Source organism: Boleophthalmus pectinirostris, unplaced genomic scaffold, assembly GCF_026225935.1.
Source record: "Boleophthalmus pectinirostris isolate CB_2022bp ecotype Guang Dong unplaced genomic scaffold, ASM2622593v1 HiC_scaffold_4, whole genome shotgun sequence".
Taxonomy (NCBI): domain Eukaryota; kingdom Metazoa; phylum Chordata; class Actinopteri; order Gobiiformes; family Gobiidae; genus Boleophthalmus; species Boleophthalmus pectinirostris.
This window is the reverse complement of record NW_026571353.1, coordinates 14,555,354-14,577,979: the sequence shown is the minus strand read 5'-3', so window position 1 is coordinate 14,577,979 and position 22,626 is coordinate 14,555,354. Positions and strand designations below refer to the sequence as shown.

The 22,626-nt window shown below is 38.0% G+C and overlaps 1 protein-coding gene across 1 annotated transcript; it reads right to left on the bottom strand.

The window, feature by feature from the left end:
* Positions 1-1,350: 1,350 nt before the first annotated feature.
* Positions 1,351-20,313, bottom strand: msi1b (musashi RNA binding protein 1b). The gene is made up of 15 exons (XM_020928339.2): positions 20,094-20,313; positions 19,814-19,854; positions 19,083-19,164; positions 18,901-18,985; positions 13,815-13,856; positions 13,209-13,301; positions 8,173-8,221; positions 6,526-6,608; positions 6,009-6,126; positions 5,044-5,124; positions 4,361-4,417; positions 3,396-3,455; positions 3,113-3,267; positions 2,589-2,634; positions 1,351-2,502 (listed from the first exon to the last, which is right to left on the bottom strand). Exons 1-14 carry the CDS (start codon positions 20,150-20,152, stop codon positions 2,593-2,595), a joined length of 1,047 nt encoding a protein of 348 aa, XP_020783998.1. The 5' UTR covers positions 20,153-20,313; the 3' UTR covers positions 1,351-2,502; positions 2,589-2,592.
* Positions 20,314-22,626: the final 2,313 nt, after the last annotated feature.

The following is a 22,626-nucleotide window of genomic DNA, read 5'->3' as shown; positions in this document are numbered from 1 at the left end:
TATATTTCAAAATATGATTCAAAATATATATCACAAATATTCTTTGTACCGTTGTAAAATGCAAAATAATGTAAGCAGTTATAATTGCCAGCCCAATCACCAGAGATACAATGCCCAGCTGCAAAGCTTTCCTCCCCAAACGCCGGGACCCTTCAAAGTCCTCCTCTTCTTAGCTCTTCTGGGACTGAGACAGAACAGGTTTACTTAATAAGAGGAACCCGGAAAAAGGAGTAGTAGTAGTTAATAGTATTTAAAAGACTATAAATAAACAACCATGTGACTTGTACATGAACAGATTTCAAATGATTCACATTCTTGAGAAGTAGAGAATTATGTCATTGCTTTGATCGTCCAGTTACTCACAGCTACAGCAGCTGCTGGAGCTTTGATTTCTGCTCCACACCTTTTTAACTTAAGTGACACTGCTAACCTTAGTTTGCCCCAGTATAGTTATTGAATATATCACAAATAAATGTAAAAATGTAGTTTATAACTGAAGGAAATGACTGGCATTCCTCTATATTAGGATATTAATTTCAAGCACTGTGTCGCTTTGTACAACTCAGACACCATTAAGTGAACAATTGCTTTTTTTACATCAGCCTTTAACTCGATCAAAATTCTATTTCAGAATTTGACAAAGGAACAATCACCTTTAATTTGCAACATAATTGGGAAACAAGTATTCACAAAGATGGCCCATTACAAACTCTACCTGCACATGCAAAGTAACTCCCCATCACAGAGAAGACCAGTGCCACAATGTTGATGGCCCATGCAGGGCAGAAGCAAGTGATCATGGTGAGGCATGTGTAGCTCCTCGGAGGGGGAGGACCACCATGGACTGGGCCCTGTGAGGTTAGGGCCATCTGCTTTGCCTCCCTTGAAGCTCTAAGGAGTATGACCAGACTTGACTGGGTTGAAATGCTCCAGCAAAGCTAAGGCAAGGGAGGAGGGTGTGTTCAACATATAAATAAATCATTATCATTAAAAAAAAATATATATATATATATTAATTGTATTATGTTTTAAAATAAACATTTTCCTGTGACATTTTTATTGAACCATGTATAAGATTAGCACCGTGATAGAAAAATAAAAAAGTACTTCTGAGAAGGTTAAATTACATTTACCTAGATTCTTAGTACTGATTAATTCTTAAAGTCTCAAACTGTTCCAAAGGGACTGTGCAGTCTGCACTGGATATTAAGTTAAATTTACAGAGTTGACAGGACACGTATGTGGAATGTTTTAAAATAATTTATTAGGAATTTTAAAAAGTTGTTTTTTGTTCAAAGGAATAAACAACTGGAAATACGAAATCATAAAATGTTACAGTGTTGACAAGATTGTTATTTCTCAGTGAAAACAGGAGTGTAAACTACTGTGGCAGCATCAAAATATCCTAAAAGTATTTCCCAGGAGAAGAGGTGCTTTCTGAAGCTAACATTTACATGATAGACCAGTGCAACGTCTTAGCTCTGAACTTGATTGATTTGGTCTAAAAAGCTGTCACTTTGCTACAGTCGTGACTTCCAGTGGATATGCAGTGAAAGATTGTGGGTCTTGACAAGTAAACATGAGTTAATAAGACTTTTTGACACCCACAATGACAGAGTTGTTAATATAATTATTTAAAAAAGTCAATTAAAATTTCACATTTGTAATTGAGGTACCATCCCCAAACAAACAGCACATGGCACATTGGACTCCAATGTGAACACCAGCGATACTTCACCAGCTGCAGAGTCATCACACTGACAATAGCTGCGGCCAAGTCCTTCATTCACAATCAACACATAAGCATCACAGTTAAAACAATATGACAAAGTAAGAAAACAGTTTGTTTTTTTCGCTCCTTACACACCTTCAATCACATAGACCCCCATCCCCTCAAAATTTGATAAGTAACAGTCGCGGTTTACAACACTTGAGGATTTCAAATTCCTCAAAGTTTCCCAAAACCCCAAACACAAAAATGTGTATCCCCTCCCTCCCAAATGAATATTTACAATATATTACATAATTGTACAGCGTTCATAGGCCTGTATGTAACTGACTAATGACCTTTCTCTCAGACCATTATTAGTGAATCAAGTTTTGTTAAAAACCTACCAAGATATACATTTTGTGACACACTGTCAAGTGAAAGTTTTAATAACCAATGGTTGTTAGGATTCAGTATGAACTACTGACAAATATACAGTTTTCAAAACATATTACATCTCTTGACCTCCAAATATCACATTCAAAGATCAAACAACCCAAAAACGCAGCCAAAACAGAAGAGCATTATAGTAGATGTCACTTAAAATAAAACAGGAAACAAAGAAAAAAATATGTAGTACAGAATCAGCATTGACTTGACAAAATGGTGGTGCATTTATTTCAGTGTCGACCAGTGTAGACACCAGAGAAGAGAGGGGTACGGAGTCCCCTGTCCCGACCAAGGAAGGGACTGGAGTCAGGGTGGATCAGCATCATCTCCTTCCAGTTCTCAGTCTATTACCCAGCAGACAAAAGACAAAAACTGGATTAAAACTACAAAAGATAAGGTTATAAGGAAAAACTGCCTGAAACTGACTTACTCTCTCAGTGATATCCATTAGTAAAGGCTGTGGCAATCAAAGGGCCCTGCAGAAACAAACAAAATTAGAATTTATTATATTATGGTGTAGAAGAACTCTTTACATCATTACATTTGTAGCCACCATTGTCACCGGGACAAACCCCTATGGACGACGACGACGACGACACCACCACCACCACTTACATCCAAAACTATACAAGGATACTGTCAAATATGGATGCACAATTTTGGGACACTGCATCAAAACTCTATTCTATTCTATCAAACTCATACACTATGTAAATTTACGTTCATATTAAATGTCCTCTTTGGTCTTCATCAAAAACTATAGCCTAACAATTCAGCCTCCAGAACTGAGCTATCCCTCAAAAACACTCATGCCTAATCTTATCCATCCCCATCATGACCAAAGACAAGTCCTACAACACTGCAGTTAAAAGATCTAATATTTCTAAATAAATACTGACCAAATTGACTGCGGATGCCAATAAAAGTCTAAATGGTTGGAGCTGCTGTACTGACCCCCAAACTGTGGCTGAATCCAGTGCTCGGGGCAGGGCTAGCAGCGCTGAGGTAACTGCTCACAGCGGACTCCTGACTGGCTGTCCCGTACAGCTCTGCCATTGGCCCAGGGCTGCTCGTACCTAAAAACCCAGCAGAACGAGATGGGGTGGAGCCTAGAATGAAATATAACAGTATATGTATATTACCAATATTACCAATATTGTACCAAAAAGCTTAGTGTTCCACTATCTGTGAGCACGGCAATCAAGTGTATTTAGGTCATTTTTGTCAAGTACTGTACCTCTAACTACTGCTGCGGCCGCTGCTGCTGCCATTGGTCCATATGCCGTCAGAGGAATGGCTGGAAAAAGAATAGATGAAAAAGATTAGTAACTAACTAACTACAATAAAAACATAAAGAAAACCTACATTCATGTTGATGTGGAATTGCATTTTAATCCTCATTATATAAATAGTATTGTTGTCCAATCTACAAAATTGAGGAACCCTTTCAGTATATAACTGTTCAAATGTCATCATAATAAAAATTGAGTTATGTCCTTTTGGCATCAACACCAACAGAGTCTTGCAGTTATTTCCTCTTAGTGAATAGTCCTTGGTCATTACAAACTTTCAATATATGAGTAACTTTATGGAGTTCAACAGTGACTACCCACACCCCAGTTCCAGAAGTAAATTTTCCATTTATTTTTCCCATAAACTTTATGAAAAATAAATTTACTATTAAAAGTTAATACAAAAGATTACAGGCTAATCAGCTATGATACGATAACAACAAGATCTATGATTTGATTTAACTCTGAAACTTTATAAATTGAGTTTGAAAAAAAGTCACCAAACCTTGTATTTTAAATATACTTTTTGGACATAAATCCGCCCTGTTATAGATATAAGTTACCGTATAAGTTACAATATAAGTTAAGATATAAGTTACACACTCTGCAATGCCTTTGGACCCTTAATATTAGAATTTTTGAAAAAGTCGGGAAAAATGAATGGAAATTTTGTTCTGCAACAAGAAGTGGGCAGGACTGTTGAGCTCATTGCTCAAAATGTCATTTGCACCTTTTTTACACTGAGCTCTCAGAATGTAAAAACTACACTCATGAATTAGGATGACACCTAAGGCAGATTGACACAAACATGCAAACCAAATGTGAGTTCAAATGAAATGGTGATAATGATGGATGCTATGGCGATGTGACATGATGCTGCTTGTAAAGTCCAGAGGAGGGACTGACTGACCTGTGAGCTCAGGGGGGTGGGGTGAAGTCAGAAGGGGGGTCCTCTCTAAGTGGAACTCTAAAACAGAAACATCAGAGTGCTGTAAGACACACAACACCACCACTCTCCCGAGGCACCAAACGCACACCGTCAATACCACATGACCATAGGCACAGAGGAGGAGAGGAAGGAGAGGGGGAGGGAGGTAAAGATGCTAGGGTCCAGGGGTAAAGAATTCAGACGTTAAATGTTACATGGTACATTTACAGTTTTAAATTATTATAATAACTACAAAATAATAAGACATATCCACTCCCTGATGTTTACAAGCAGCCTTTACAGTGTCATGTTACTATACATACTCATTTTGTTGTTGTTAATACATTGACTGTGTATCCTAATGTACACTAATGTATTCAGTGTTTAAACTATAAGTGTGGACCATATGTTGGCCAGTCCTCAAAAGACAATCATGATTTAGAGTGTATGTTTTGGGCTTGTTAGACTGTCTATGTCTAAGTCTATGCACATTATATACATTTTAACAATAGAGCACCGGTGTTGCATGTTTGCATGGCAATTACGGTAATGCTATTGTTGCTAAACTAGACTATTTTGATTCACTAAATGTAAATATCAGTACTAAACCTTAGTTCTACCCATGTTTACTGGAGTACATGTTACAAAAGTAATAATGATTTTACCAGGAAACTGGTACGTGTATCCGGGTGTGATGCCAGCATAGCTCCGACTGGTGTAGGTGGCTGTCTGGAAACCAGGGTAACCTAAAAAGAGAGCAGTAGAGGTTGAAGAAGTAAAAGACAGCTCTGTTAGTTTTATGAACAAAAGCACCCACTAGTGGTGAACATTTGTATTATGGGAAACGCAGGTGTTTGATATTCAACACCTGAGATCTGGATTTTTGAACTGTTAGCTTCTTTGTCTTCACCCTCAGAAGTAATCACTTCAAAGAAAAAGAAAAAAGAACTCTACAACTACACTGTACATTCTTCACTTCTAGGTACAGTCTTTGACCATTTGTTATCACTAGAGAGAGTGACTAAGACAAAGTTTTCAGAGGATAAGGATATACGTAATTGATGTATCATTAACATTTATTACTATTGCACAAGTCATAGCATGACTGGATGCGCTGTACTTTTTTGTCCTGTTATGTTGCACTTCCACCTTTGAACAGTAGGTGGTGCTACGAGAGTACATTATGTAACAGGTTTCTTTCTGAGGGGGATAATTGTTTTCAACTTATTGTAAAATTAACACAATTAACGATCAACAGTACATTTCTAATATCTATTATTGATCTATGCATGTATACCTATTATTGTTTAATAAAATTTAGAATTGATTTTTTATAATATTCTTTTATAATGTTCTTTTGAAGAATTTTATGTCATCACAATAAGTTTAAAGTAAACATTTCTTCAACGTGGGGATCTATATCTTACCATAATTATGTAATATTATACTAATTGCATCATGATTAACTACATGTTACACACGTGTTTTAACTTGCAGCCAGGTTAAATGGTCAGCTTTCTCCCCATGCTGTCTATGTGACATTTAGAACAGCTGGGGCATTAGTGCAGTTATTATCAGATCCAGGTAAAACACAGTTGCACACTTCCTGTCCTGATCAATATTTACTTACCAAGCATACCAATTCCCAGCATGAAGGCATCCATTCCATAAGGCATCACCCGAGAGCGCCCCCTAGCTGAGCCAGTAGGGGACATCACCTCTTTGGGCTGAGCCTTCTTACACTCCACCTGTTGCAGGAGAGAAAATTGATTATAAAACATATATTTTGAATAGTTAATGCTTTGATAAACATTCATCAGTTGCCAATCACATAACAAAACATATATATGTCACTGCTGATCAGGAAAATAAAGTCTAGTTTTACTGCTACTTGTGTAAAGGTCAGTGGTTCTCTCCAAGTACCACTCCAGAAAATATTTATTTATTCCACTACCAATATAAATGACTAAAACGAGTCAATATCTGATTAAACCTAAAATGTGGCAATTAGGACTAAACGGTCCAGGACTATACCAGAACTAAATAAAAAATTTAGCTAATAAAATTTATTCAATACAAATAAATTAAAAACTTAGATCTTAGTGTATTTTGTTCATGTAGTTTTTTGTATTAACTTTCAGTCTCACCATTTTATTGTTGATTTCATGGAAGTGTATCTCACAGACTTTCTCCACCACATCTTCATTTTCAAATGTCACAAAACCAAAACCTGCATAAAGGTACATGAAAAACGTTTTAATGGTTTACTTTACAAAGCCTTAAAGGTGCATTGTGTAACTTTTCTGGAGGGGGTCTGCAACCTCTCTGCATGGAAATGTTAATGCTTTTGTTTAAATTGTTCACAGCATGGTAGTAAACTCATGTGTCTTGCATTTATGCAACTACAGGTGTTATTTATTGCTCAAAATATCTTAAAACATTCATTCTTACTGTAAGTGAGGTCAAATCTGAACTGTAATTTAGCTTACAAGTCTCCATGGAGATTCTTACATTTATGGCCATACTGTGGAATATTCTTTACACATCTGCATGGAGACAAGCGAAGTCCAGTGGAGGGTTATGAACCCTCCACTGAACAAGTTACAGAGTGTACCTTTAAGACAGTAGAACCTTGGTACAGTATGCACTTGTTCAGCCAATAGTCTCCAGTAATCAGCACTGTAATAGCGTCTTAACAGGTTTTGCCCTCCTCCCTTCCCCCTTCAGAAACAAGTTCTCGTCCTGGACCAGAAGGCCGGGGCAAAGCCTGTAGCCTGTCATAATCGATCAGTCCCAGGACGCAGAGGAGGTGCTTAAGGAGGCTTTATTCTGATCCCGATTAACGGACTGGCTAATTAGACTAGCCCTGTTCTTCTGCTGTAGCTCAGCCCACAGGAAGGAGCCCTGTGGGGTGAGGGAGGAACAGGGGGCTGGATCAATGGGGCACAGGAAGGAGCTGGAGAACATTCAGATGGAGGTGCAAAAGTGTCAAATAAAACATGGTGAGGGGGCACATATTGGAAAAAATTTTAAAGTAAAATATGTATTATATAATAAGGAAGGAACAATAAACAATCGTGATAAAAATGATAGGCAATAACAGTTCATGGGGCACTTTATATAATCATGAGAATCACCAACGAAGATAATCACCATTTTATTACCAGAATGTGTAGAAAAAAGATTCTTGTCCATCATGGTTGCTTCAAGATCAGTATTCTTTTTTCTTAAGTATAACACTATAACAGTTGATTAAATATGGAACTTATTCATAAAATTTTAATTATATTCATAACTTTTTAACTGTCAGCAACTTTATTAATTATCATAATATAATCGTTAACAGCAATTTAGCTATGATAATCATGACATCAAATTTGAATACTATCCCATGCCTATTATATATATGGAAGTTTTGAATGTGAGGACTAGTAGCACATTTAGATATAAATATAAAATACTGAAAATATTTATAACAAGCATTTCCTGAAACAGGTAAGTTAGGCTGACTGGTCCTGTGACTTGTTCTTTTTCCCTTTGTTTTACATTTTTATTAATTCTGTCTATAATATTGGGTTGATAATTTGGCTGCTTCTTTTAATATATATTTCACTTCAATATAACCTTGGTTTTATTAAAACACACAGAACATACTTGTATTCTACTTTTGCATTGCTTTGATCCTACAGCTTTTTATTTTGTTTGTTTTGTTTGTTTTTATTGTAAGTAGGTTATAAGTTTGGGCAAAAATAAAATAAAGTGAACATCACAAGCAAAGTACTCTGTTGCCTCACCTCTGTGTCTGTTGGTGGTCTTGTCGAACATGAGCATGGCATCATCCACCTAAAATGAAGACAAATAAAAGTGCTTTAGGCGCTGATATCTCTCTGGCCACGCGGCATATTGCCTGACCTCAGCCCTTCTCAAGTTCTGCAGGAGGCTCAGCAACAGATGGACATGAGAGGGGGAGAGGGGGGAACGCAGGGGACCTTTGACAGGTTTTTTATAAGAAAATAAGGGGCCAATGACTTGAAAGAGTTGAATACTGTACTCAGTGACAGTGATTGTTAATCTTTGCATACGTTGTACCAGCACTTTTATAGTTCCACTTTTATAGGAAGACTAAACCAGGACTAAATTTGGAATATGCCCGGTCTGAATTGGGTATAAAACTGGTCTAAACTAAACTGAAACTTGGAGTGCAAATGAAGCAATACAGTAAAAACTTTTTTTTTCCTTTTCTAAACCAAGAACTAAAACATTTCAGCTATAACTGGAATTTCACTATAACAAAGCCAGATCAAATTCTAAACTTAAAGGAATAAAACTACATTCAAAATCACTCGAACACTTCAATACCACTTCATGCACCTGCATCACAGTTGGAGAACAACTGACCGATCACAAGTGGTTGCACTCAATGAGTGTTGAGATTGTAAGTTGCCACTGAAATGCTCAGTCAAAATCTTTCTCACAGAAAGCACATAAGCCCTCCCCTTCTCTCTGTCCCAGTCCAAAGTTTGACATTCCCATGGCAACACTACAAAAAGTCCCTCTTACAACCAACAGGCCTGGGCCAACATCAAATATGGTTTATGAATAGTGAGAGAGTGAATGGGACAAAGCCTACACACCGCATAAGAAGAAAAGAGTGAGTGAGGGAGAAAGTAGCCAGTCATATTTGAGAAAGGTGAATCCAGCGCAGGTGGAAACTCGATGAGAGGGGGAACTGATATCGAGAGAAATAGCGACAGGTGGATTGGTGAATGAGAGCACTCAAAGTCCTGTAAGTAAGTAACAGCAAGAAGAGGCAGGAGTACTGGGTCAAAGTGGAGAGGGAGGAGAGCGAGAGACAAAAGGCCTAAGCAGAACAAAGGAGGCCTGCAGGCTTTGTTTGTTGGCACAGTCGGCCATAATTCCTCCTCCTCTTCTCCATTTGACCTCTCTCTCTTTCTCTCACTCTCTTTCCACAGCATGGCCTTTTCTCTTTATGGAGCATTAACACAGGTGTCTATCTGGCTGTGTGCATGTGAGAGTTACATGATATTAGGAAAACAGTGATATAATATGTGCAAGTTTGAAGCAATTTGAAATGTAAAAATAAAGTGCTATTGGTAAGACCCCATATAAAGTACAAACAACCTCAAAAGTACTATTTAACTTAATAACAATAAATTCTAATTATTTGTATTTTAAAATGAATGTTTTTTTCCAGTTGGGTGGGCAATATTTAAATACAAGAATGTGTATAGACAGAAGAAATTATAATTATAAGATTATTTTGATCTACTCGGATCATGGAAGTTCCAAAGACCAGGTCTAAAGACTGATTTGAGACTATACCAGTACACAACTAGAGTTAAACTACAGGCAAGAATAAGAGGACAATAATAAGAATAATAAGAGGTTGTTTTGTCTGTTATTTGTCTATTACTGTTGAATAATAAGAGTACAATATAGTTTAATGTTAAAATGCCCTTCTCATTCACCAAACTTTGTTGCTCACACATTTATACTGCATGTGTCTAGGGTCCAGATAAACATTTGGTAAATGAATCTGTCCTATCTGGGTCTATAATAAGTTTACTGGCAGCCGTGGTGGGTATGCTCCACTGAATAATTTGTCATAGTCCCACAGAGAGGGGTGCATTTGCGTGTGTGAGTGGACCCCCAAGGGCAGTTTGCCTACAGAAAGGTCAAAGGTTATTCAAGAGTGTCAGTCTGTGAAAGAGGACCTGAAGTCACCAGCTCCTCATGGCCTGACTCATGCACATCGCTGGCCAACTGCTCTACTTTAGTATGTTATTGGTGGAATTTGATAAGCAGCAAACATTTGAGATCTAAGGTCAATCAACAAGAGAAAACAAGAGTGTTACATGGCAATATGATCTAAGACAATTGAGAATTTCTGGGGGGCATACTACAAAATCTCAAACTTTACTCTTGGAAAATCTAGTATCTAGCAGAAAAAGGTAAAAGCAGTTCTAGCAGGAGAAATAATTGTAGTAATTCTTGTGGTTATGGCAGTAGTTTTAGATTGGTAATAGCATTAAACTGCTATATTAAGTGCTGGTAGTAGGTAAGTAGATACAGTAGTAGCACTAGTTGTAATAGCGGTAATTTTAAATACTAAGAACTTTTAATAGATTAATAATAGTTTACTGCCATTTTTCAAATGAAGAATTTATATTTTTAGGAGGCACACCACAAAAAGTTTAACGCATGAAAATTTGGAAAATCTTTTTGTAGCCTATAGCAGTAAAAATAACAGTAGCAGAAACAATAAAAGCCGTCATAATAGTAGGAACAGTAGTATAAGTAGTAATATATGTATATATGAAGTACATATATATTAGTTTTAAATTTGGCATTAGCATTAAATCACTTTATAATGTGCTTGTTAAATTGTAATTTTTTAAAATAAATGGTATTACTTAACAGTCAAGTAGATACCATACTAGCACTAGTTGTAATAGTAGTTGTCATAAAATACTTGAGAAATAACTTGGTTCATAACTTTTAATTCCATCTTTCAAGTAGGGAATTGTACAACCTCACCTCCTGTGTTATTATCATCCTACTTCCAGCAAACAAGATGTAGCACGTTAAGCACACACCTTCAATACAATGGATTCTATGTGATCAAAAACAGTTGAACAATGCCCACTGTAAACATTAAACACATGTACAACAGCCTTAATTGCACTTCACTGCTCCATATTTCAAAGGTTGAGAGTTTTAATGTCGCTCGGCAGGACAATATTCCCTCTTATCCTTTCTTTTCCAGCTCTCATCTTCCCTGTTATGCCAGGCCCATCCCTCTCCGCGCCCCTTTGTTCGCACCACGGCGGGGCACAAAAGATCCAGTGAGGCAGTCTAATCAGGAACTTCCATGGATGGTTGGAGCCCACATTTCACCAACTATCCCTCGATATCTCTCTTGGCAAAACTCATCTAGATGTTATGATTGAGCGGGGAGCAAAGGGGAAGCTTAAGGCCCAAACTATATAGCCAGTGAAAATGTATAATGTGGACAGTGTTAGTCAGAAGAAGCTGCATTTACAACAGGACTCCAATGTGCAAAAGTAAAACTGTTTATAAGGCAACAGATAAGGCTACCTGTTGAAATGTTCAGTAAGTTTCAACAGAAATTGCTTCATGTTCAGTACTGTTCAACACAATGTCTTCTCAACTTATACAAAGAGAAGTAACACAAGAACACAAACTTAACACAAACTTAGCTTCTAACTTTGAAAACTTTCTGTTCAAACTTCAAATTTACATTACTAATTGAAACCTTTGATATATGTTTTTGCCTCAAAATCGAAGCTGAACAGATACTAGATTTCTGTCTTCAAAGCAGCAGGCATTTCCACCAATAAATAGTGGCCAAACTAACTAAACATTTGCCAAGCTTTGTACAGAAGCATAATGGTCCCCCACACCCCGTCTTTGCCCCAGTTCTCTTGCCCCTCTCCCTCTCTCTCCTGTCGATTCTTTTGTGGATCCATCATTATTCGTTGGTCTCTTCAAACTCAGCTGCTAATGAGAACTTAGGCAAACTTTTGTGCTTTGCTCGACACAATTAAAATACATTCAATTTGTGACAAAATTTCTATTACGTTTCTGTATTTTTGGTTTATTTTTGCAAACAACCTAAATAGTAATTTCAAACTTAGATGCCAAGAAGCTGAGAACATTGCCAAAGTTTGCAAGTAAGTTGTTATTTAAAATGTTAAGTAGTAGTGGTAGAAGAAGAAAATATTTTTTATTCACAAAATCACTCAGGAATTGAACTTGTCCTAAACAAAATGTTGTATTTAAAAGTATGTAATCTTAACTCTAAACTGTAAGAGACTGTATCTGTAGCTACTACTTCATCTCAAAACAAAAAGTTTTGTTTTTGGTTGATTTTTTAAGTTGATGCTAAACTCCTGAAGTGACCCCCACACATACAAAGGCACATGCAAACGCCCCGGGAGCAGTAGGCATCCCTCCTCCTGGAGAACAAAACCCTTTTCCCGCAGAATTACTCTGGGACAATGGGCAGGCCAGGTCGCCACGGTAACGGGTCCAGGGGGTGTAAGGGGGGTGCAGGAGGGGGGCCGTGGGTCGGAGCAGCTGTTACATCAGATTAATTCAGATTCTGATAATCCCTCCTCCTTCCTCAAACCATCACTACACAAAACTTTTCAACCCCCTCTTTTCCTCCTCCTACTCCTCATTCTGCACAGGACGGTCCCCTCTCAGTCCCCCCTTCACTGTGCCTGCTGCTTATGCTGGCTGTGCTGCTTCGGTCTGGACCTCCTACAGCCTCAGACTCAGTATTTTTCCCTTCTCTTTAAGTCTTTTCTCTCTCATGTCTCAAAAGCACCACACTTCCTTAAAAGTGCTCTAGGTTTATCTCCTTAAAACACATTTGTTCCTCTGTGATCTACCTGTTGTGTGTAGTTGGTTAGAGATGTAACAAGATAAACTCTTGAACTAAATAAAAGTTTTTGATATTCAAAACAAAATACCTTATTAATATTTAAGTAGCAATTCAAATAGTACCAGTCACTAGGAGATGTGAGAAAATTATTCAAAACAAATGAAGGTTGGGCCAGCTTCCTGAACCAGCTACTTTGCAGGTGCAGTCTGTAGTTTCCTAGAGATGGATACGATTTTACATAGTATGCAAAATCTTACCTATGCATGAGATAAAGCAATGAAGGGAGTGATTTTGAATGTCTTTCAAGTACTAGTTTAAATCAGACTTTGGGATAACATGGTTCTTATTTCTCTAGTTGTGAATAGCCGAAAAAATAGAAAAGATTTAAATTAGTCTTACCTTCCCAAATTGGTCAAAGTACTGCTTGACATCTTCTATGGTAGTGTTCACAGACAGTCCACCCACAAAAATCTTCTTGGTTCGAGTCACTAACTAAAAACAAAACGCAACATGAGATCAAAGCCTTAAACACATTCTCAATATCATTTACCAGAATATATATTTCAACATTACAGTGATTTTATTATCCTCTAGAAAACAAAGTTTGTATGTACAATTTCCAATACGAAAAAACAATTTACGTCAACAATTCTCCTTTTCTGATACTTGGCAGGTGATGGTTACGTAAAGCAGTCTATTTGAGAGGTCTTCTTCAGAATGTTTTTTAGGTTTTTACATTGTGCAACTGGTTTTCCCATGCTTTTAAAAAGAGACCCAAACCAATCTCAACTCTGGACAATGCATTCCTGAAATATGATACCTGCATTTTCGTTGAGGTTCAACAATACCAGAAACCCCTAAAGTTGTGAGTTTTTGTTTGACCCATGATCACATAACAGTAGCGTGATGCCAGTATAGCTCAGATTCATCAGATTACAAGGTATTAGCCCAGATAAGGCAGTGAACACTAACAAACACTGTACACAAACAATATAAGAAACTCACCTTAGGCTGGGCTCTGCGAGGGAATGCAACCTTTGGGTCAATCTAGAAGAGGAAATAAAAAGAGAAGATACATGTAATGTACATTGGCAACCTACTACACAGAATTTTACTACTTTAAGACCAAAAAATATAAAATATACATTTCTCTGCTTTGAGACTGGATGCTAAATAAAAAATAATATTTAATTTTATAGTATTTGAATAAATCATCTGAATCAACTGAATGACTAGGACAACACCGCTGAAATTACTATATGGATTTGAATCCTCAAATTGGAATATATTTGCAGCATGTGGCTTTGTCATCTGCAGAAGGGTGTGCTGTCTTTTCCATTGTAATTTTGAATGTGTTTTATGCAAGCTACCCTAACAGACTCAAGTCATCCAGGCTGAATATTGGCATAAACAATACACGTCAGTTGTATTGCGATTTTCATTGTAAGCTCTACATAGTTTAGTTTGTTTTTGTTCATTTTGTGATTTAAAATGTCTTTTTTGACATCTTGAACATTATCCTTTGAAGTGCCTCTCGGAGTCCATCTATTATTGTAATAACACACAGGTTAAGTGTGTGGCTGTGGTCGCAGGTGGATTGACCGGTAGAATGTCCCGTTCAACCTTTGCCTTCTTCGTCACTACAGTGCGACATGTGATCTGCAGGAATCTCACACAAGCTCTATACAATCACGAACACTGCTCACCTCCGCAACCAGAGCCCATAGAGAAACACAGAGAGAGAGGGAGTAGAGAGAGGCAGAAAGGAGCACAGAGTTGTCAATCACTCACTCAGCAGCCTCCTGCTTTTTAGTTTGTGACAGCCTACCCTCTGTCCTTAATTAAGTAATGACAATTTTAAATATACCATTATTTTACTAATTTTGAATTGCAGCTGACCGTTTTCAATAAAAGAAGAAATTCACTCTTAATAAAGTTTTGCTTTACTAGCATTTTCCTGTCTGCTAGGAGCAAATATGTTGACTGTTCATTTTAATAGATGTTATTTTAGCTCAAGACTAAATAGTTTAAGAAAACAGTTCTGGAGAGACCATATTGGGAAAGAAGACATTATTTCTTTTATGGAGCAAAAGTGTAATGCCCCTGTAGATGTAGATATGATATTAGACAATTTAAGCAATCATTTAGTTTTGCTCCATTCAGTTTAAGTTTTAACAGGTGGTCATTATGTATTGTTCACCAATGAATTCTTACATGTAGCACATAACGTGTCAAAACTTCAACTACCCCAAAACATTGTGAAACCATGCAGCCTTTTTACAAGACTTCCCATACCTGTGTTGTGGACTGTCCTCTGTCTTGTGTCTCCACACAAGAGTTTTTTTAGAAGTACTAACTAGAACATACTACTAAAAGAAAACTCTCCAAACCCACTATAAGTCCCCAAGATTAAGAGATTGGAGAGAGAGCCACACCATGCCACGAGGATGCAATCAAAGACAGGCTGTAAAATTGTAATTCAAGACCACTATATTAGTCTATACTGATCTAATAGAGCTAGAAAACAACTAGACTACTCCACACTGTACTGCGGTTACACTAACAGATGGTGAGACAGTCCAGCGCTAAGATTAGTCCAAAACCATGAGAGGAACTACTATGAAGATCTACACAGCCTCTATGGTAAACTGCATGCGTTTACCTAGAGCTTCTACTTGAATAAAACCTTTTACATCACTGATGTAGATTATGTTTTTGAATCATTTGTTGGTCTAGAAAGTAGCAGAGTGAGAAGACTAGGCTAAAGACTTGAGGATCAGATGCAGTTTCTACTTGTTTAGTTTCTAGTATATGGAGCTAAAGACTACTCTCTGATAGTCACCTCCGGTCACCAACCCGCCTGAGGTCCAACACTCCTGCACATTCGGAAAACAAACAGACACACACACAAACAAACAAGATCAACAGAGGGCGGCACACAGCGCGTCCCAGGACAGGGACACGTGCACATTAAACATGAGTGAGCAAGAAAAGGGCTGGTATTTTCGCAAAAAAAGTTTAACAAAGTCAGAGGTGGATAGTTAGTGGTTATATCAACTTACACTACTTTAACTTAGATTTTTTCATGTTTTTATTTTTTATGCATTACAATTATGTTGACAGTTTAGCTTGCCTTAATTTAGTGTATAAAAATGCTTTTTATGGATGTTACCGCTAGTCTGACTATACCAATACAAAAACTTGAGAATTTATTTGCCTAAGTAATGCAATTTGTACATACATCCATACACAATTACAATATGGCCACCCACCTCTAAACCTAGTGTGAATAGTTACAGGTTACAGAGGCATGTGAGAAGGCCTGTAGCAGTATAAGGCCATCACGGACGTAATTCCAATAGAGCTTTATGAAATCAGGCCAATCCCCTTTGAGCGCTACATCCACGGTATGCAACAGTTGGCCGAGTGCACTGCCTGTCACTGCCTTGATCACACTTTACTCGACTCAGTTAACTTCTCTAAGAGGAAAACCCAAGCTCGTTGACTGCAATCCTATTAGTTCGGAGTGCCATCCTAATCACAGACCGGGTTAACGGTGCTATGAACAGCCCCCATCGTCCGGACAGGAAGCGGTTAACAAATCCACAAATGCACCATAAGGTCTGATGATCAGGGTTTGGATAGAGACCACACTAGACACTTTGCTTTAAAATAAATAAAAAAAACAAAAACACTTTATGTTGGTTGAATCCATTAAATTTAGTAGATGATAATTGAAAAGAAAAAATATTTGTACTGACAGAATGAATAACTAAGAGTTCAATAAACATCTAATCAAAGGGCTGACAGAGACATACAAATAGACAATCATTCACTCTCACATTCACAGGCAATTTGGTAATATTAATCTACCTGGCTAACCACTCTGCCACCATATGACTGCACCATTTGTTGTTTAATTTCACTATCTAAACTGTAGCCAAGGGAACTCTTAAACGGCTGCTAACTTTTAACGTAAGCTTGGAGTGGATGGTGAGCTAATGCGTTTATGTCAAGCCCTTATTAAAAAGGTTTGTGTAGTGCACTTCTTCACTGAACACCTTGGAGCTACACTTCAATGGAAACCTTGTCCCACAAAAAGGTGTATTTTGCATCGGCTGTCACTGGCTTTACAGATAGCAGGAAACCAGGAGGGCTACCCAGAGGGGTAACTAACTAACAGTGCGGCCATTACATAAATCACGGTAAAAACCTGCTTTCCTATAGTGGTCAAAAGCACCCCGCATCTGTCCTTCAACACGACAAGTCCCAATAAATTCCACTGTATTTGCTCTCTGGTCACTCGGCTGTGCAAAGCTGTGTTAATTCCACTGCTTCAGTCGGTCACAGCATGGCACATTCTTTCTGTTGCCACTGGAGAACTTTTCTCTCCCTTTTCTAACTGGATAACCTGTCTGCAGAAGTGAGGGGGGAGGTGAGGGAGAGGGTGAGGAGGAGGGGGGGCTGTAAAAGACCTACTCAACTCACCATCCGAAAGCTCTACATGCCAAAAACACACACACTCAGACACGCCCAGCATCAGGCCACAAGGGGCCCGCCAGTCTGAGCCGCTCTGTAGACCTGACACATCCACAAGTTGAGAGGGAAGATTATATATAGCCAGTAAACAATTTCTTGATGTTTTCAAAATCTTGATGGTTATTAATATAACTAGCTTGACTTATTTCCTTTCCCCAAATCACTGTTCTGGCTCTCATGAATTGTGATATCCAAGAAATTATAGTAACTGATGTGCATTGTCTATCTGTTTTTTGTCTTTGTGACAGAGCCATTCTTCAGCTGAGGAGGGGGGGTTGCGATGGAAACCAACCCCATGGTGAGTTAGTGGCGTCCAACCATGATGATGCCACTTGTCATAGCTGTTGTGCCTGCAACTGACACTATAACAGTAGGGCACTGGGGAACCGTGGCAAAACACAAAAATACAGTTTGGAGATTTTCTGTGATGTGGCTATTTCCTTGGCAACTACTTAGTGCATTGTGGTTTAGTGATTCTCAAACTCTTCAAGTCAAGTGCCAAGTAAGAAAATATTTGTCTTTCAAAAAGCCATGTGGACTAAATCATTTCAGCTGTAAATTAAAGCTCATTTATCATTGTGCGTGTCATATGCTGTTTTGTTAGTCTAGAAAAGTTTTTCATCTAAGGTTTAGTTCTGATTTAGACCTAGTTTAGGTAAGTTTAGTCCTGTTTTGACTGGTTTAGTTAAATCTAGTTACCTGTGAAAAGTTTGAAAACAGGAAAAAAAAAAAACACAATTTCCGGTTGTGGCTCTACTTGATCACTAATCTTCTCCCCAAAAAAGAAGGTGCATCGCTCAGAGCACAAAAGCAGGGTAAAAAGAATTAGACTCCCCTTAATTTCAATACAGTGAGTTACTTGCAGCCGTCCCACTGAGGAGAGAGGCGGGGGCACTGGTCCCTATGGCTACCAACGCGCAGCATTGTTCCCAGACCAACCCACAATTCATTACTGACAAAAAGACACACACACGAGAACACACACTCGAAATCACAATCTATAACACCTGACGATTAATAGATTTTTCACTGGCTATTCGCACAGGTGCAACCATCTCAATGTGTTCATTAATTCAATAGAATGTTGGAAGAAAATAAGTTTGTTGGTTTCTCTATGACACCAACAAGGTTTCAAGTTGCATGTGTTTGTTCCTGACTGAAACTCCTTTTTGGGTCATTATACCCTTGGGACAAAACTAGACACTGCTAGAAACTATGGCTCACCTTTCGTAGGAGCAAATCAAAGTTGGGCAGTGAATCTGTTTCTAGGGGAAATTTCAGGCTTGTTTGAGAGTAAAAGAAGAAGAGGTCTTGCTACTGCGGCTAGTGCAAGTATCCATTGTGGCATCATACCAAATGCAGGAGCCCTTGTACTAGTGACAAACACGACATGCTTTGAGGAGTAACTCAGCAAAGTGGAAACTCCGTAAACATGTAAAAATGTAGCAGCAGCAGTAGTTACCCACATCTCCAAAGGATTATTGTAAAATCCACTAATCAAACACCGAGCAAAGGGATTAGTTGTTGGTGGAAGTAAATACAGAGAACTCACTGTTTTTGAGTCCAGCTCGTGTCTACTTTGGGCCAAAACTTTATCCACGCCAGCTTGATCAACAAAGGTGACGAATCCAAACCCTCTGTAGACATAAAGAGAACAGTATAAATAAAAATACTGTGATGTTATAAGTAGATGAACTTTGAGTATAGCAGCGGCTCAGTGTAAGAGCGGCTCACCTCGAGCGCTTAGTAACTGGATCTCGCATCACCATACACTCCTTCACCTCTCCGTACTTGCAAAAGTACTCCTTCAGCCCCTCTGAGTGAGAAAAAGAGAAACAGGTTAATGTTTTAGCTATGAATATTTATTCAACTTATAAACAAGTTATTTGATATTTCATAAAACACATGTGGTATTGAGGCTACTGAGCCTTTTTTTTCTTATTGCCACAATTTCCACCAACATACTTTAACTACGCTTTTGAAATGTCTAACAAATATTAACAAGTTGTCCTTCAGAAACTACTCTATTGTAAGAAGAGACCGACTATATAATAGTCAATAGAAAAGTGTTAAATTTCATCAAGATTAATTTACTTTTTTTTTTAGACATCTGTAATGCCTTAATGAACATTTAGAAACACACACACACACATTATATATATATATGTGTATATATATATATATATATATATATATATATATATATATATATATATATACATACACATACACATACATACTAGTAGCCTATACACTTCCCAACAACTTAATTATGTAAAGTAGCAGCAAAAGAAGCCTACTCAATCCAACTTTCAAAATATTCAAAATAAAAAAGTTTTAAATCTTGAGCAAATATTAACAAGTCGTGATTCAAAATTCTTCTATTGGCTCCTTGTAGTCAGTGCCAGGATTTTTAAGACGTAGAGGCATAGTGTCCGTCTATGGGAAGTGGTGGAAAGTCTTACCTTGTGTTGTCTGCCAGCTCAGTCCACCTATGAACATTTTGCTGTGGGAAAAATAAAGAAAACGTCATTTCAATGAAGTCTGCCTGAGGTTAAAATGGAAAAATGTGTTTGAGAGTTGCGTATCATCTTTGATTCATGAGTGGCTGCCTTATGGAGGTGTGCGCTGCCCTGGCGACGGACCAGAGACGAGCGCAGAATACCGGCTCTGTTTGTAAGCTCCGTTAAGTGGAGTGCGTAAAAAGTATGAAAGAAGTGTAAAAGTTAAAAGTTTTGTAGTCACCAGGGGTCGTGAGGTGAGTCCGTGCTGGACAGGCTGCTCTGGCTCCCTTCATTGTCCATGTCGGAGTGCTCGCTGTGTGGGCGCTGCTGTGTCCGGCGGGCCGAGTGGGAGAGCAGGCAGAGACTGACTGGAGTGGGGCGGGTTTGGCCCTGTGCTTTGGCCCGGGGTGACAGAGAGGGGAGCAGAAGGCCAGATGCAGCCTGGGACAGACTCCTCCTCCTCCTCCTCCTCCCGCTTCTCTTTCAATCCCCACCGCCGCCTCTGCGATGCGTCCATCCTGGCGAACCACGCGCGCCCCCTGCGTCAAGACAGCAGTGCGTCTACGAGAGACCGCACACAACTTCCGTCCTATGAGTTCACATTAAATAGGCTCATTGGTAATGGATGTAGTATTGTAGAAAAAGTTTCCACGTGAAAAACAGACTACATTTAAGCAGAGAAACATTTTTTGCCAATAAACCAACTTCTACTTTGGCTGAATGATTTGGGAACCCATAGGCCAAGTACCATATAAGGCTTTGCTTTGCTGTGATGTTGAAACTTACTTTGCCTATGCATATTTCGAGGGCTTGTCTGGTACGCAAATCTCACTTTATAGTCTCCACCACTGGTCTCCACAGAAATCCTGCCACACGACACCAGCCATATTGCTGTATTAGTGTGCTACAGTGTGAGCAATGACCCTCTGGTTTCTAGCCATGATCATTTAATATTGCAGTCAAATTTCAGCTTTTATTTTGAAACACACACGGTCTCACTTCCTGCCAAACTCCCACAAAAAGTTTCAAAAAGTTTCAAAAGTTTACGAGGCAGGAGTTGACTTTAAATATCTATTTCTAATTTGCATTTTAAGACTTTAAATTATTCCAATAATATTATATATTGTATTGTATATACATGTACAAGATTAAGAGTCAGTAACAAATATATGTTTTAATATTATTATGTTTAAAAAAAACATACATGATGTGTTTGAATAACTTTTCTTTGCGTATTTAACTTTAAGCAATATTGCTATATGTTTTGTATTGCATTTAGTATGTTTGTAATCTCATTGTAATCTCAAGCATATTTACTTGTAACCATATGGACATTACCATCAACAATTCTTTTGTCCGTCTCCCTACATCTTTTTTCAAACCTGCTTATGTACACGACACTGGGGCACCGCACACATTTGTGTGCTGTTCATTCATTGCTTAGTTTTAAGTATTTAATTAGAGCTAAAGCCAGCTCCAGCTAATCTTCTCAACACTGACTCAACATGTGACCAAGTAACCAATGCAAATCAGTGCAGGAGTATTTTAAGACAAAGACAATGGCAGATTTAACATTTAGCTTGTTTAAAATGGTAGTGCTCCAAAGTGCCACATACTCAAAGTTTAAGTAAAACCCTTTTAATGTCTAAGTAAATTATACCATAAAATTGGGAGATTATAGGATTATTTGAAGAGTAACAGGTGCCCAAACTGAAGTTGCAATGAATGGCTGCCGTTTCTGGTGGAGTTAGTTCTCTCGTAATTAACTTAACATACCATAAATGTATTAACAATTAAGATGAAAGGAATGCTGGAATGTTTTCTCAGTGTATTGGTAGTGAATACAACATTGAATCAATGTTGAAAATATTACTTTTACTTTTTTGAGTGATTTTGTTTTTGTCATAAAATATGACTCTGGTATCCCAAGTTCTAAGTTTAAGTTGTATATTATTGGCTTTCTTGATACTGACAATCTAAATACACTCTTTTTTGTATTTTTGTATTTGGTTTTCTGTCACTGAGCAGTGATCTGTTGAGAACAGCAGTGTTCAGCCTTGGTCTCCTCTCTGTAGTGGAACAACCACAGCTCTGGAAGTGGGACAGGGGGCTATTTGGACAGGAATTAAGGGGTGTGTTAAATTTCTGCATGCATGATCAATGGGGCTGAATGGGGCGATGTATGTGTGCAGAGCGGGGAGGGCACTGGTCCGAGACAGAGACGGAGCCAGGAGTGTGAACTCAGTGATACAAAGTGCCAGCATGGGATCAGCAATGAGAAGTAGCCAGTGTGGGCTGTATCTCAAGCTCAATCGATCTTTGCCAGTTGTAAAAGAGCTACCAGTACTCACAAAATAATATTACTGAAGTATTAGAAATAGGTAAAGTTGCCGTTTGCATGTATTGGCTGACTTCTCTCTTTCTCTCTGGCTTTTAACAGTGGTGCAGTCATATGGCTATAGTTCATTTGATATTCTCATTTAATTAAATAATAAACCTAATAATTCTAATCTTACATATATTCAAAACAACATTCACAGTATAATAGATAATTCAATATAATGCTGACCTCTAAGTGCAATACAGTCTTATTTATAAAAGTGGACTGATATTATATTATTGGTATTAAATATTGAATACTATAGATGAATTGCCACTTCATTGTTCTGCATGCAGAGCTACACTCACGAATTCTAAGACAACTTTCATAAACTTTTTGTAGTATTACTATTACTCTACTGTACTGCTACATTAATAGTTTCAACTAATACTGT